This window comes from Streptopelia decaocto (assembly GCF_964273445.1).
Source record: "Streptopelia decaocto genome assembly, chromosome: 1".
Taxonomy (NCBI): domain Eukaryota; kingdom Metazoa; phylum Chordata; class Aves; order Columbiformes; family Columbidae; genus Streptopelia; species Streptopelia decaocto.
This window is the reverse complement of record NC_138663.1, coordinates 24,687,114-24,700,439: the sequence shown is the minus strand read 5'-3', so window position 1 is coordinate 24,700,439 and position 13,326 is coordinate 24,687,114. Positions and strand designations below refer to the sequence as shown.

General features: G+C 36.4%; 1 protein-coding gene across 3 annotated transcripts in view; it reads right to left on the bottom strand.

The window, feature by feature from the left end:
• CADPS2 (calcium dependent secretion activator 2) overlaps positions 1-13,326 on the bottom strand; it is a gene marked incomplete at its 5' end in the record, with an annotated part of 304,710 nt that overhangs the window by 32,326 nt on the left and 259,058 nt on the right. For 2 of the 3 annotated variants that reach the window (XM_082042913.1, XM_082042915.1), the window contains 3 exons: positions 2,552-2,626; positions 9,958-10,105; positions 12,826-12,981. In XM_082042913.1, coding sequence (XP_081899039.1) covers positions 2,552-2,626; positions 9,958-10,105; positions 12,826-12,981 — 379 coding nt within the window. Of the gene's footprint in view, positions 1-2,551; positions 2,627-8,952; positions 8,968-9,957; positions 10,106-12,825; positions 12,982-13,326 lie in introns of all 3 variants that reach the window. The other variant, XM_082042914.1, reaches the window with a different exon arrangement.

Here is a 13,326-nt window from a genome sequence, read left to right as displayed (position 1 = left end):
TCCAAATACAATCATTCCCACAGCCATGAGTATCATTTTATGAGTGTGAGGACGGAACAAAATTCCATCTGGCATGCTGTTAATGGGCACTGTAACAGTGTCACAACAGTGTCACCTCCAGAGGAACTGAGATCATCACTTCACAATAAGCCCTGCTCTTAACAGTTCAAGGAGCAGGAGCAAGTGCAAACCTACATGTGTCATTTATCAATCTAACCTGTCATATTTACAGTGATTAATTAAGACACCAGTATGTAGGTGCCAATCAAGGAATAAAACCACATCACGAGAGAGAGTGGCAGTTGTTTCGGCATCCCTTGCACAGGATAATTACAGTCCCTTTATTAGACCAAATACCAGCTTCCTTCTTTGCCATTGTATGCCTGCGAGAAGCTGCTGTTCGTACTTTAACTCATTTTATCTGACTGGCAAGAATTCTCTCTGCAGAAGGGTGTTCAGCCTCATTGTACAAAGATCTGCTATGGAAGGGGCTGATCTCACAAACAACAAGCGGTCCACAAATGGTTCCAATCCAAGTGGGACACAAAAGAACAGAGAGCAAAATGTTGCAGTGTCAAAGATGTCCGTATAAATGAAGGGTTTAGTTACGAAGCTGGAAACTTGTCTTCTGAGATCTCAGTGTAATGAAATGTGAAGCTCTAAGAGCATTCCTCTGTATACCTCACATTCTCTGAGTTGGTTACCCTGAGACAGACTGTGCTTTGTTTCATTGTTTTGTGCTATTCCTGTGATTTTTTAAATGTTTTAGCTTGGTAAGTCTTGTGTACAAAATGCACAGTGTAGTCTTTATCAAGTAAAGTCTTACTGAAATAAGACTTGATAAAGACTTTTCATTTTCACAGATGACTTGCAGTTAAAAATAATTATTGAAACACTTATTTCACTGCAACACAAATGAAATAATACACATGCAAAGGCTAAAAAGTAATTAAAATATATCTGATGAAAAAAATGAACACAGATAGATATTATGCACATTGATGTGCATTTTTCCTGGGCAAAACCAAGAGTGAAACATCAGCCTTTCTCTGTACCCTCAGAGGCTTTCTGCCTTGAAACAGAAGCACTCAAGATGTCACTGGCATTTCACATTCCAAGTGAGGAGAGAGCAGTTAAGTTTCTAATCATCAGCCAATGACACAGAATATTTGCTTCCTGTTCCAAGATCTCAACCTCTTATAATGGTATATGTGGCACCTCATAATGCAAATCCCCCTGTATTGATGGCAATTGTCTCTAGAATTTCTTGTGCATACATGCAGGAGTAATATGACTGTTTTCTTCCTTCTGCTATAATCTCAGCTATTAAAAAAAAAAAAAAAAAAAAAGGAAAATAAAAAGAAAAAGGTTTAACTTTTATGATTTTCCCTGATTAAATTCTCCTTTCTTCCTCTTCAGGAACACTAAATCCATAACCTGACAGATCATTTCAGAGTGGTGACAGGCAGCATGTAAAATTCAAAACTGTAGAGTTGAACCATTTGTAGTTAATGTATCCATCAACCCTTCACTTTAGAGAAAAAATGTGTGTGTTTTTTACACATTTATCAGTAAGTAACACATTTTGCTTAAATTTCTACAGTCATTCTGCAAAAAACTTCAACGCCTGTGCAAGCATGGTGGATATCAATCCAAAAGGAGATTCCTATCCCCCCACCCCTGCCAGCAAGCTGTAACAAGTGAAAATGAAGGCATGATGAAAATATGAATTTTTTTCTCCACTAACTTGCAAATTGTAAATCTACAGCTTATTTCTCCTATTTTGAAAGTCAGATATTTCTGGGTAATTTGCAATGCATAGAAAACAAAGTGTCTTACAAAATCTTGCTGTTCTGTCATTATTTGCTGTGTCCTTCAAACTATTAGGGACTGAAAGGTTTTCTTTTATACTAAACACTTAAGACTTTTGCTGGAGTAGAGGTGCTACCGTAACATACGACATTGTTTAACTTGGTTTTTCACTTATTCTCCAAGTACCCATATAATGTCAAAACATCTTTTCTTTTCAAATATAAAAAAACGCTACAAAGCAGATTTCAAGAAACAGCAACTTATACTATAAATTATTTTTAAACTAAACGTTTTGTAAAACAAAATCTCATTAAAAAGTTATACCGGTACTCTGGATGTTGTCCATCTTTAAATACAAAATTTAAATAGGACTTAGCGATAGGAATAAATCTTTGATGTGAAAAATTGAACAAAAAATAAAACATGCTATTACATAAGCTAATATTGACATTATTAAGTCCTGCCAGTTCTACTAGCTGCTAGCAGCTCTTATCTGTAACAGAAGCACAGAAGAGAAACTTATCCAATTAGCAAGTTGCAGGGAAATTGTTTACCTTATGGGTAATAAAATTTAATTTTGTAAATTCAGTATAATTTGCATGACTATTATTTACAAATCATGTTGCTGTCTGCCAGCCTCATTGTGTACAGAAAAACCGTGATATTGAAAGACATTTCAGAAGTTCAACAGAGATGCATTTTTCTACTTTATTATAAATTAAAATCTAAATTGTTTTACCTTTGAAACAAGAAGTGAAATAATTTCTTTAACAGTTTCGTCAATCAAGTCGTCTATTTTTGAATGGTATTGTTGCTGTATTTCAAAAGATAAAGAAGCATTAGCATGTTTATGAACACACACTTTTGTCATAAGTCATAAATGGTACAAAGCTGATAACCCTGCCAGATCAGATTTACTTAAAATTATCATTTTGAACATCAGAAGAACAAACCCTTGAAAATGATCCACCCAATCAACACTTTCTTACATTCTGTGTTGAAAATTTTCCCATGTACACTGTTGAGTTAAGCAGCTAATGGGGTTATTATTTAGATGAATTGAGTTCTTATTCTTATTCAGGCGAAGGAATGTGAAGGATACTTTTTGTCTTCTCCTATATAATTAAGGTGGCCATGTATTTTTTTTCTAAAGGGTTGGTTTAGCTGGAGAAGCAAAAAAGACTAGAATAAGATTTAATTAATACAGCATTTCATGTCTGACAACTCTCATTCATAAGTTATTTTAAATGTCCTCTAGAAATAAAATGAGCTCCAATTGTTAATCCTAAAAGAGCCTTTCTATTAGCACAGTGAGCTGCAGTTTATACAAATCTTACAATATGCTCAAGCAAGGGCAAAATTAAAATTTCATCAACAAAGCAGAATAGATGGTAACAAATTAATAGGCCATAAAAGGCATAATAAAATAGACTTCATTCTCCATAGCCTTTTTCTTTTGCTTTTTCACAAAAAAAAGGTGCCTTTAAGTAAATGCTTTTAAAATAAATCTGAAAGACTTTTTAGATAATACTACAGAGTTCCCTCCTGAAATTAACAGGAACTAGGGATCCCATTCTATCAAGGAGGCACATCAATTTAAACAGTAATTCTTCCTGTAGAAGCATTTATCTGACAGGAAAGATTGTCCCCAATAGCCACTTCACAGAAAATGTGACTTGTAAAGACTAACCCTATCTTCATAGTTCAAGGCTCCTTGGAACAGTTAACAGCATAATGCTCGGAGAAAAAGTACTGAGGTCAGTATAAACATTAGCCTAACTTAGCAGCTGCCAGCTGAATAGTTTCCAGAGTTCCAAGTTTTTAAAGGCTATTTTTAATCTGTCTCAGATTGTTGCCATACAAACCAAAACATTAAATCTGATCTGCTTAATATATTTAGGAATGATTTTCTAAACATCCCACCTACTGAACCTAAGAGAGAATAAAACTATCAGATATGTTTACCCACACGTATGTATCTGTTACAGATACCAACACCATGCATGTTAATTTTTGGTTTTAATTTCTTTTAAAGTTTAAAAATGCTTGGAAAATGCCGAGACACATATCAGAAGAACATCAACAAACATCTCAGAAGAGTGAAATAACATATTAGAAATACATCAAATAATTTTCCATAGTGGCAGATATATTTTATTCAAATCAATTAATGTCTTGGCCAATATAATATTCTCTTGATCTGCTAAGGAGTTAAATCACCCCAAACTGTCGGATATCTGTTATTTGCACAGTCTTCAGAAAGTAATGGTTTCTTACTCTTTGAAAACAATAAATAATGATGTTCCCACAGATGCATGTCAAAGCTATAGGTAATCCTATGATGTATGCAAAATCACAGTTGTCACTCCCAGAAAGTGTCTGCAACTTTATCTCCATGGTACATTACATTAATGGAACAATGTATATTCCAAGGCCATGGGTTTTTTTGTTTGTTTTTTTTCACCACTAGGCAAATACAATTCCATAGGAATGGAATATAATCACTAAGCAATTTCACTTGTGACCAAGAAAACCAAGAAGTAAACCAAATTATTAAAAAATCAAATAAAGCTTCCAAAATAATTATATTTGTTTAGAAATAATATTTGATATTTTTATTTTGGATTTGATTTCCTTTTTTTTCAAGATTTTGCAAACTACAAAAATCATAATTTTTTTAACCCACACCTCCCCAATCCCACCTTCCACTAACACAGCACCCCTGACAAAACAAAACTTCAGATCCTCATGCAAGATTATTTGACTCCAGGAGACAGGTTTTTAAAGAGTGCAACTGTTGTAGAACTAATGACAAAATGGTATGAGCTGACAAGGTTGTGTGCACAATCCTAAAATCAGGATCTCTAGGACTGCAGCTTTTCTACTTCTGCGAAGGTTGCAGGGTGAGAGCAGACAAATCCTCACCCCTTTTCCAAATGCATTTATGGGTAGTTGTGCCTTTACACTTCTGTTCTGCTGGCTGACGTGATCACCATCCACATGGACTCTGAATCCTGACCAGTCAGCTCCCACAGCTAAATTATTTGAATACACATTGTGGAGCATCATCCCAAAGCCCCTGAAGGGGCCTCTGCCTTTCCAGTTGCCCTAGAATAATTCCCAGTAAAATAAGAAATCCAGCTGCAGGTGTGGGAGCCACATGGGAGAAAACTACATTTAGTGGCAAAGCATGTCATGGCATGTAACCAAACCAGACTGGCTTTTCAAGACAATTTGGCTGGTCATAGAAACACAGAATGTCCTGAGTTGGAAGGGACCCATAAGGATCAAGTCCAACTCCTGTCCCTGCATATGACAACCCCACAATTCACACCATGTGTCTGAGGGTGTTGTCCAGTCTCTTCTTGAACACTGTCAGACTTGGGGCTGCGACACCTCCCTTGGGAGCCTGTCCCAGTGCTCCACCACCCTCTGCGCGAAGAACCTTTTACTAATGTCCAACCTAAACCTCCCCTGGTGCATCTTTCTGCCATTCCCTTGGGTTCTGTCATTGGTTGCCAGAGAGAAGAGATCAGCGTCTACCCTTCCTCCTCCCCTTGTGAGGAAGCTGTAGCCACCATGAGGTCTTCCCTTAGGTTCTTCTTCTCCAGGCTGAACAAACCAAGTGACTTTAGCCGCTCCTCATACAGCTTCTGGTCTAGACCCTTTACCAACTTTGTAGCCCTTTTCTGGGCACTCTCTAGTAGTTTAATATCTTTTTTATCCTGTAGTGCCCAGAACTGCACACAGTGCTCCAGGTGAGGCTGCACCAGTGCAGAGCAGAGCGGGACAATCACCTCCCTCGCCCGGCTGCACCCAAGGACACGGTTGCCCTCTTGGCTGCCAGGGACACTGTTGGCTCATGTTCAACTTGCCAGTGATGAGAACCCCCAGATCCCTCTCCGCAGAGCTGCTCTCCAGCATCTCGTCCCTCAGTCTGTATGTACAGCCAGGGTTGCTGTGTCCCAGGTCTTCCCAATATGGCTCACTGCTCCTACTAGCAGCCTCAGTATTATCATTAGAAAGGAGACAAAGTATTTTAGTGCCTTTTGACAGTTGTGCTTTTGGGAAAGAGAGGAGATTGTTCATAAATCTTGTGCTTATCACCGGAGAACTGTAAGTTGCACAATTCCACAATATATTCAATTTCCTTTTCCATTCTACCTCACTACGTCCCAATATTGGAGTTGGCTTTATTAATTACTTCGGGGTTTTTTTTTAAGATTTTCCAATATAGCTTTCTTTTGCATGTTTTAAGGTTGCATTGCCGTGAAAATAAATTGTACATGATCATCTGAACTGAAACTGCTACTGCCAACATATAACAATATTACATGTACATTAAATTGTCTCTACACTTTTTACTATCAAGTCGATTATAATCCTCTACTACTTACGCAGTTAAATGAGTTTCCCCCTTGAATTTTATAACTCAAATAGCTTCAGAAACAAAGTTTATCAAATTAAAGGCCACTTCTCATTTCTATAGACATTTTATACAAAGCACTGGCTGTGGCACATTCCACTGAAACAGCACTCACTTTTCTCCAAACTGAAAAGTGTATCTCTGTTCTTTTTATAAGCATGATAGGGTAATAGGAGGCTGGAATTCTGAAACAACTAAAATCACTTCTATACACGTTCTGCTATGCAGCACTCAATAGCATAGTCCAATGACATTTACTACTACCCAGTTACACAAAAGAACAAACAAGCTCTGGCTCAGATCTAAAAATCCAGTTCAGATCTAATGACTTGTCAAGCTAAGAGGTCCCAGAAATATTCTCTATCTGATTCTTGCCCCCAGAAATATTTCCTGTGTGATTCTTACCTACCATACTCAAAAATGTGAATGTTGCTAGAAGACTGCAGCATCTAGATTGTGAAGTTTTAAGTTAATAGGTTTTAAAATATTTATCTCAAATAACAAAAGCTGAAAAATATCTGGATGATTGAATGTTGTGTGGTAGAAAAGGTTTTCCTTACTGCTGCTATTGGTTTGACTTAGGATCCATGGACTGTAAAGGAATAGCACCTGTTGGCTTCTGGTTCAGGAAAGAAGGAAATGGGATACTGTTCACCATACAATACCCAAGATTACATACACTGAAACTAAGAAGACAGGTGGGCAACTGTTTTAGAAATAGCTCCAACCAGTGAGCTACTTAGGTGTCTTGCTGTACCCTTCCCCTGTACTCCATGAAGTGCCATTCTGGTTGTCCATGAAGCAGGCTGCAGGCACCAACAGTTAGTGTTAGAGATCAGGTGATTCTCCCCTGGACCTGCTTCTCAAACTCTCTTAAGGCAACTGCAGAAAGCATCCACCCAGGTGAGCTCTCTTCAAACACAAAGTAATGGTCCTGCCTGTAGCAAACTTATGCTGTGCTTCTCTTAGGCTTGAAGATAATATTCAGAAGTCAAGGCGGGAAAGCCATCCTGAATGGCAGACTTTGTGACTCTTTATGAGAGTGGACTTTACTGGAAGACATTTGGGTGAATGGTGAGCAGTGCATGAAGTAACGTGGGAAAATCAGGAAACATAATAAAATCTAAACTCTAAACTCAACGTGCTGATGGCTAACCACGACCAGAAAACCCTCATTACATGTTAAGTTAGAGTTCCCTCCCATCTGACAAGAAAGGGCGAAAACTTCTGCAGCTGACTCTACTTGAACAAGATATACAACTGCTTATAGCTCCATATAGGGAATGAAAATAGCACACTGTATTCAAGGAAATGTTTGAATCTAATAATCTAATTAAATAACAACTTCCACCACTTGAGGAATAAGTTCTAGAAACTGTCAGGTGGATATTCAGTGAACATTTACGTGAATGAACAGCCCTTTAAAAAAATTTTAACTTGGGCATTACGGAATGCTTTCCTTGACTGGCATAAAAGTCCATGTTTGAGACGAAAATGAAAATGAAAGAGGATAAGGGAAAGAAAGGTAATACGGAAAAGGTTTCAAGACCAAGTGGCTAAGAGTAACTGGAAATGCCAGAGCTCCTATAGAGAAGTCAGAGATGCAACTGTTTATGTTATGAGATGCTCTCCTGCCTTCTTTGACAGATGGGGAGATTCCAGAAGCATTTCACTCAACAAATCTTGAAGTGTTTCAAACAATTATGATATCAGCTACAAGCAACTGGAAAGCCACTTTTTTCTTAATTTTCTAAAAAAGCCTTGGGAATGGAAGAAACTGGTAGACAATAATTCAAAGTTTATGAGAAAGAAGGAAGTTTCCCCATAATCTGATAATTTCTGATATGTGAAAAACTTGAGACTCCTTTGGTTTATTAGATGAATTGGGATGAAGATTAACTTGGGGACTATGAAAGAAATATGTATTTCATGACAGGTATGCCAAATAGTCAAACTCTTGCACTGAAAAGAAGCACTGGAAGCATTTAGGGTCATGGTCAGGCCTAGAAGGGAACAAGGGCTGTATTTCTGCTTTGGTATTGTGAAGAGTGTATGATGGAGCTTGAAAATGTAGAGAATGGGAAGATTTCAGAAGAGAATCTGGTAAGGGTCTGCAGTCCAAAAGGCAACAGTGAATGCTGAACTTTGTCTCTGAGGGGGACTCGCTGGATGAGGCATCATCCAGAGCAGGTGAGAGGGATGGAATGACCGTAGAGAATGAGGCTATACCATCTGTCTGCAGGTCTTCATGGAGGTATCAGTATTGCCTTTCCCCTGGTATCTTCTTACGCTAAGGAAGGGTGTGCATGTGTGTTTGCAGGGTATTGCTCAGACACTAAGATGAACTGGCAGAATCAGCATAAGGTGAAGAGTTGATAGTCTGGTTTAAAACTGATGAGTCTCAAATGAGTGGTTTGCTGTTCTGCTCCACTGAGAGGTGAAAGAGTTGAGAGCTTTGTGACCCAGTAAGACAGGACATTTCGTCTAAAAAGTACAAGAGTGAAGAATTAATCTGGAACCACCTTAAGAGGATGAACAAGGAAAGACGAATTGAGAAGCTGATAATCAGTTTGTAGCAAGGTCGGGCTGTAAATGGATTCTGAGGGCTAGGCTAACAAATTAGCAAGAAAAGCAATATTACCATTTAAAATAAAAACTGGCTGTTAATAACCAAATAAAATATGTAGGATAAAAAACAATGAAAAGGCACTTACCCATTGACTAGCAAACTGGTTCGTGGCATGGAAAACCAAAATGAAAAATAAAGATGACAGGGTAGAACAGGAAAATGATGAATGTCTCATTGAATTTGAAAAAAAAAAAAAAAGACAATTCTATTGAATACGCTAATTTAAAAAGATGAGTCAATAAAATGAAGAGCACAGTACAGAAATGCAAAAATCAACACAAACAGTATAATGAAAAATGTAAATGTGAAACTGCTCAAAGCAGACATAGTTTTTTGTTGCCAAATTCTAACAAATTATTATACCTTCTCCCCAAAACCAAATCACACAAAATTACACTGCTAATGCATTAGCATAGCAAGAACAGTTTTAATTTTATGACGGTGATCTCACCAGTATACGTAGGATGTCTTTTTTCAATACACAGATTATTCCCACCCAGAGTGACAACACGGGAAGGACAGTAGTCAGTAAAGCCTACATGTCCTTCAACAGCACATCAGTGCTCCACTGTGGAGTGTCCACAGTTCTGGCAGCAAACTACTGCCAAAAAGGTCCCTGTCCTTGAAGACCAAATTAAATAATCCCATTAAATTACCTGATTATTTCTTTCCTCTATTTTCAGCATGTACACAGGCATCGGTATATGAGCCATTAAAAAAAAAAAATCCTTACTTATTTAAAACCTGTCTGCAAAGGACAATATTTTGGCTCTATTTTAATACTACAAAAGAATTCTGAGCAGTTTCTCTGCTGCAACCCAAGAGAAATTTCCAGAATGGCTGTGAGTCAAGAAATCCTGTTAATGTTCAACAGATTCACAGGTCAAAGCAGATAAATTCCAGAAGCAGTCTGTCTTTTCTGGCAGAAGATGAGGGGTTGTGTCTTGCATGATGCTTCTAGGGAGCAGTCTATGCACGCTCCTGTACAAACAGCTACATGACACATTTCAGCTAGTTTGAAATTAATCTGCAGTGTGAGATATTTCAGATGAACTGAACACAGGAATGAAACATACAAAATTCCACTTACCTCTTGCCCCCCATCCAGTATGCAGAGTTTAGCCGTCTGTTTTTTGGCATCAACTAAGACATTAAACATTGTACACAGAGAAGAAGGGATCCGCAAGTCTGTTGATTTGTTTGTCTTTTGCAGCTTGAGTTCAAATGCAATTCTTGTTCTGTTTATTAAAACACAATTCATAATATGAGTCTCTGTGATAATTCTGACCAATCAGTACATAACTGTATAAACCTTACAAAATATGTTAGCTTAATAATGTACATGCACGTGAGAAGAATTTAGAATGCAGAATATACACCCTTTCAGTAAACAATTGCATTGATGGTAGTCTCAAGGTTCTGTCTGCTTTAGCTAATTCAGTTGAATAATAAAAGTATTATCTTCTTGCCTAGCAGGTAACAATATGCCTAACTTCTATGATGCCTAAGAACAATTTAAAGCAATAAGAATACCCCACATTTTCCAGCTTTCCTATGTTAAAGTGTAGTTTATCATACCGAATACTCACTTATAAGAAATATAATTATGAATCCTCTTTTGGCTTTCATAGAAAAGAGAATTTTATTGAAGAAAATGAGATTATTATTAAGCAAATATTAATATTTATATTGAAAAGAAAGATGCATCAGGAGATACATTATACAAAAAACCTCTTCTCACACCACTCTAAATAAGGAGCAATGTCATCAAAATAAATTACGATAGTTCAGAATACATAAATATAAAAGTAATGTTTTATTTCCACTCTTATTTTCAAATCTGGGTGCCAGAAACTGACACACAATTTTAAGAAGATGGGAACAGAAGCATCCTATTTCCATTTTAAAAATTCTTATACATCGTATTAGTATCATGATGAGAGTTATAATAGAATAGTTCCATCATTCTTTTCCAAGTTGCTACTGTCTAATACAATCCATCCTATTGATAAAATTTACTTTCTTTGCTACTTGATGTACAGTATCTTTGACAACACTAAAACATACTTAGTGTATTAATACTAGTATATTATGTATTAACTCTAAAATATTAATACATTTTAAGCATTGACACTAGGATCATTATGTAATATTAAACCTTCACTTATTGCCACCAGAAACTTCTTATTTTATACAAAAGCAAGCTCCAAATATGTCATGATTGGTATCACAGACCAAAACGTGATCCATAAGGAACTATTTTGTAATGTCTCTGTTAATAACTCTCTTCTCTGCTTCTGGTTGTGATCCTGGCAGTGAGCCATTTTTAACCTATTTTGTGTGTGACATTAAAATCCACACAGTCAGTTCTGTATGGTACAAAGTTTTAGATAATGACAATGTGGCATTAGATTTACTGCCCAGGAGAAATCCAAGTATTTATATTAACACAAATGCTTTTCCACATTAATCTGTAATAATCTTTAAAAAAAGACATAAGATGAATTTGAAAATATTTATTTTTCAATACATTATTTTAACTAGCACTAATTGTATACCTTTGTATTTTAGTCCTGTTGATAAGAGTCCCAGTGTAAAGATTTTTTTTTCATTTTTTTCCACACTCAAAGTTAAGATAATCAATACACTATTGCATCTCAGTGCTACTCCTTTTATGGTTGTTAGGAGTAAGATTACACAAATAGTCTTCCAGTCCTTTGAGATTTCACCATTTTTCTAAGATTTGTTACATATTTGTAGTTGACTGAGCTTCTACGCCAAATTCTTTAGAACAGGTAGATGCAAGCTTACATGACTTCAATTTCAGTAGATATTGCCTCTTCCTTTGCTACAGAGCTTAAACTTTTATTCTGTTCGCTGTATCATCCCCCTTCCAAAATCAAGTACATATGTTTGTGAAATGCTTCTGCCTTTTTTACCATGACTTCATCACTGTAGCTCAGACAATAGGCTCATATACTAAGCCTGAGGGTCTCCTTGTGTGTAAGATGTTTAATAGAAAATAATAAAATACTGTGTTACCAGATTTAAACCTTACCAGACTTTAAAGTTTCTCTGTTTCTTTAGCCTTCCTCATTGATGTTTTATATTTTCTGATTGACTTTATTAATTGTCTACAAACTTCCTTTATTTCTTTCCTTATACTTTTATTTTTATATATTTATATATATTTATATATATATTTTTTAAATCAGTATTTTTATGTGTCCAGACTAAGCTTTCTCTGTATGCAGGATCATGGCTTCTGAAGCACCTAATAGGAAATCCCTTCTGAACTCAATGGTATGTACTGAAATATACGGCAGAGATCTTTTTAGATCACCTATGCTTAATTTTAAAGAATATACCCTAATTATAAGATAGAGCTCAAGGAAAAAAAAAAACCAAAAAAACCCAACAACATTATGTTTTATACAATTTCCAGAAGCTTAGCAATATAAAACTTGGTTTCTGTCAGATGACTTACAGATAGCCTTCCTTTGTTTATTGCATAATCGCAGAAATGCTGTATACTCTAGTTTGTAATATGTACCTTAGAGACAGTACTCTAAAATAGCAACAAAATTATGTAGTATTATTAATTAACATAAAGAATAATACAGTAATGGAGAGGAAAAATGTACAAATAGAAAAAAACACATTCTAGCAGAATTCTGAGATTTGTTAATATTTCCTAGAAATATGGAATAGAAAAGAGATTTGGTTTATTCACTTCCAAGGGCTGACCCACAATATATGTAGACATTGTTGGTATCTCCTGTATGTTGCCAAATTACGGACTGCCGGATGCTGGGAAATACACACAAGTCACAATCTCTTTGGAGCTGCCCCGATTCCTGTGACAGCATTTTGGTACAGATGTACCTTTTCAAGACAGTAGCGCCACTCCTATGTTTTCAAATCTCTCCCAATTTTTAATTGATAATTTCAACTGTACCTTTTAACGCAGGCTTCTATCATGTCAGTGGCCATGAGTTTAAGTCTCTGCTCTAAATGGTGGGCAAATTCTGGTTCTGGCCAGTGAAGATCAAAAACAAACATTTGCAGAGCATCCAGTTTCCAGAAAAGATCTTCTGATGTAGCTGAGCCATTGCTATAAGAAACAAAACAAAACAAAGTCCCCAAGAAACAGAAGATAAATGTATGATGTCTACCTCAGTTGCCGCAGAATTATCTAAGGTAATAAGATTTCCTTATCACACCATTCTCCTCCTTCACTTCACTGTATCTCATAGCACAGTTGCTCTTATTCCAAGAATGCAAAAATGTTCATGGAAAGATTTAAATGACTTTGATTAGGATGAAAATAGCAAAGTTTTCTCATCTGTTAGCTGAGAAATAAGACAGGCTAGGGAGGTAGACGGGATGATGTGGAACATGGAAAATGAAGCAGCTCAAAGTTCAAATTGACAGAAAAAATAAAGGGTACAAGAGTTAT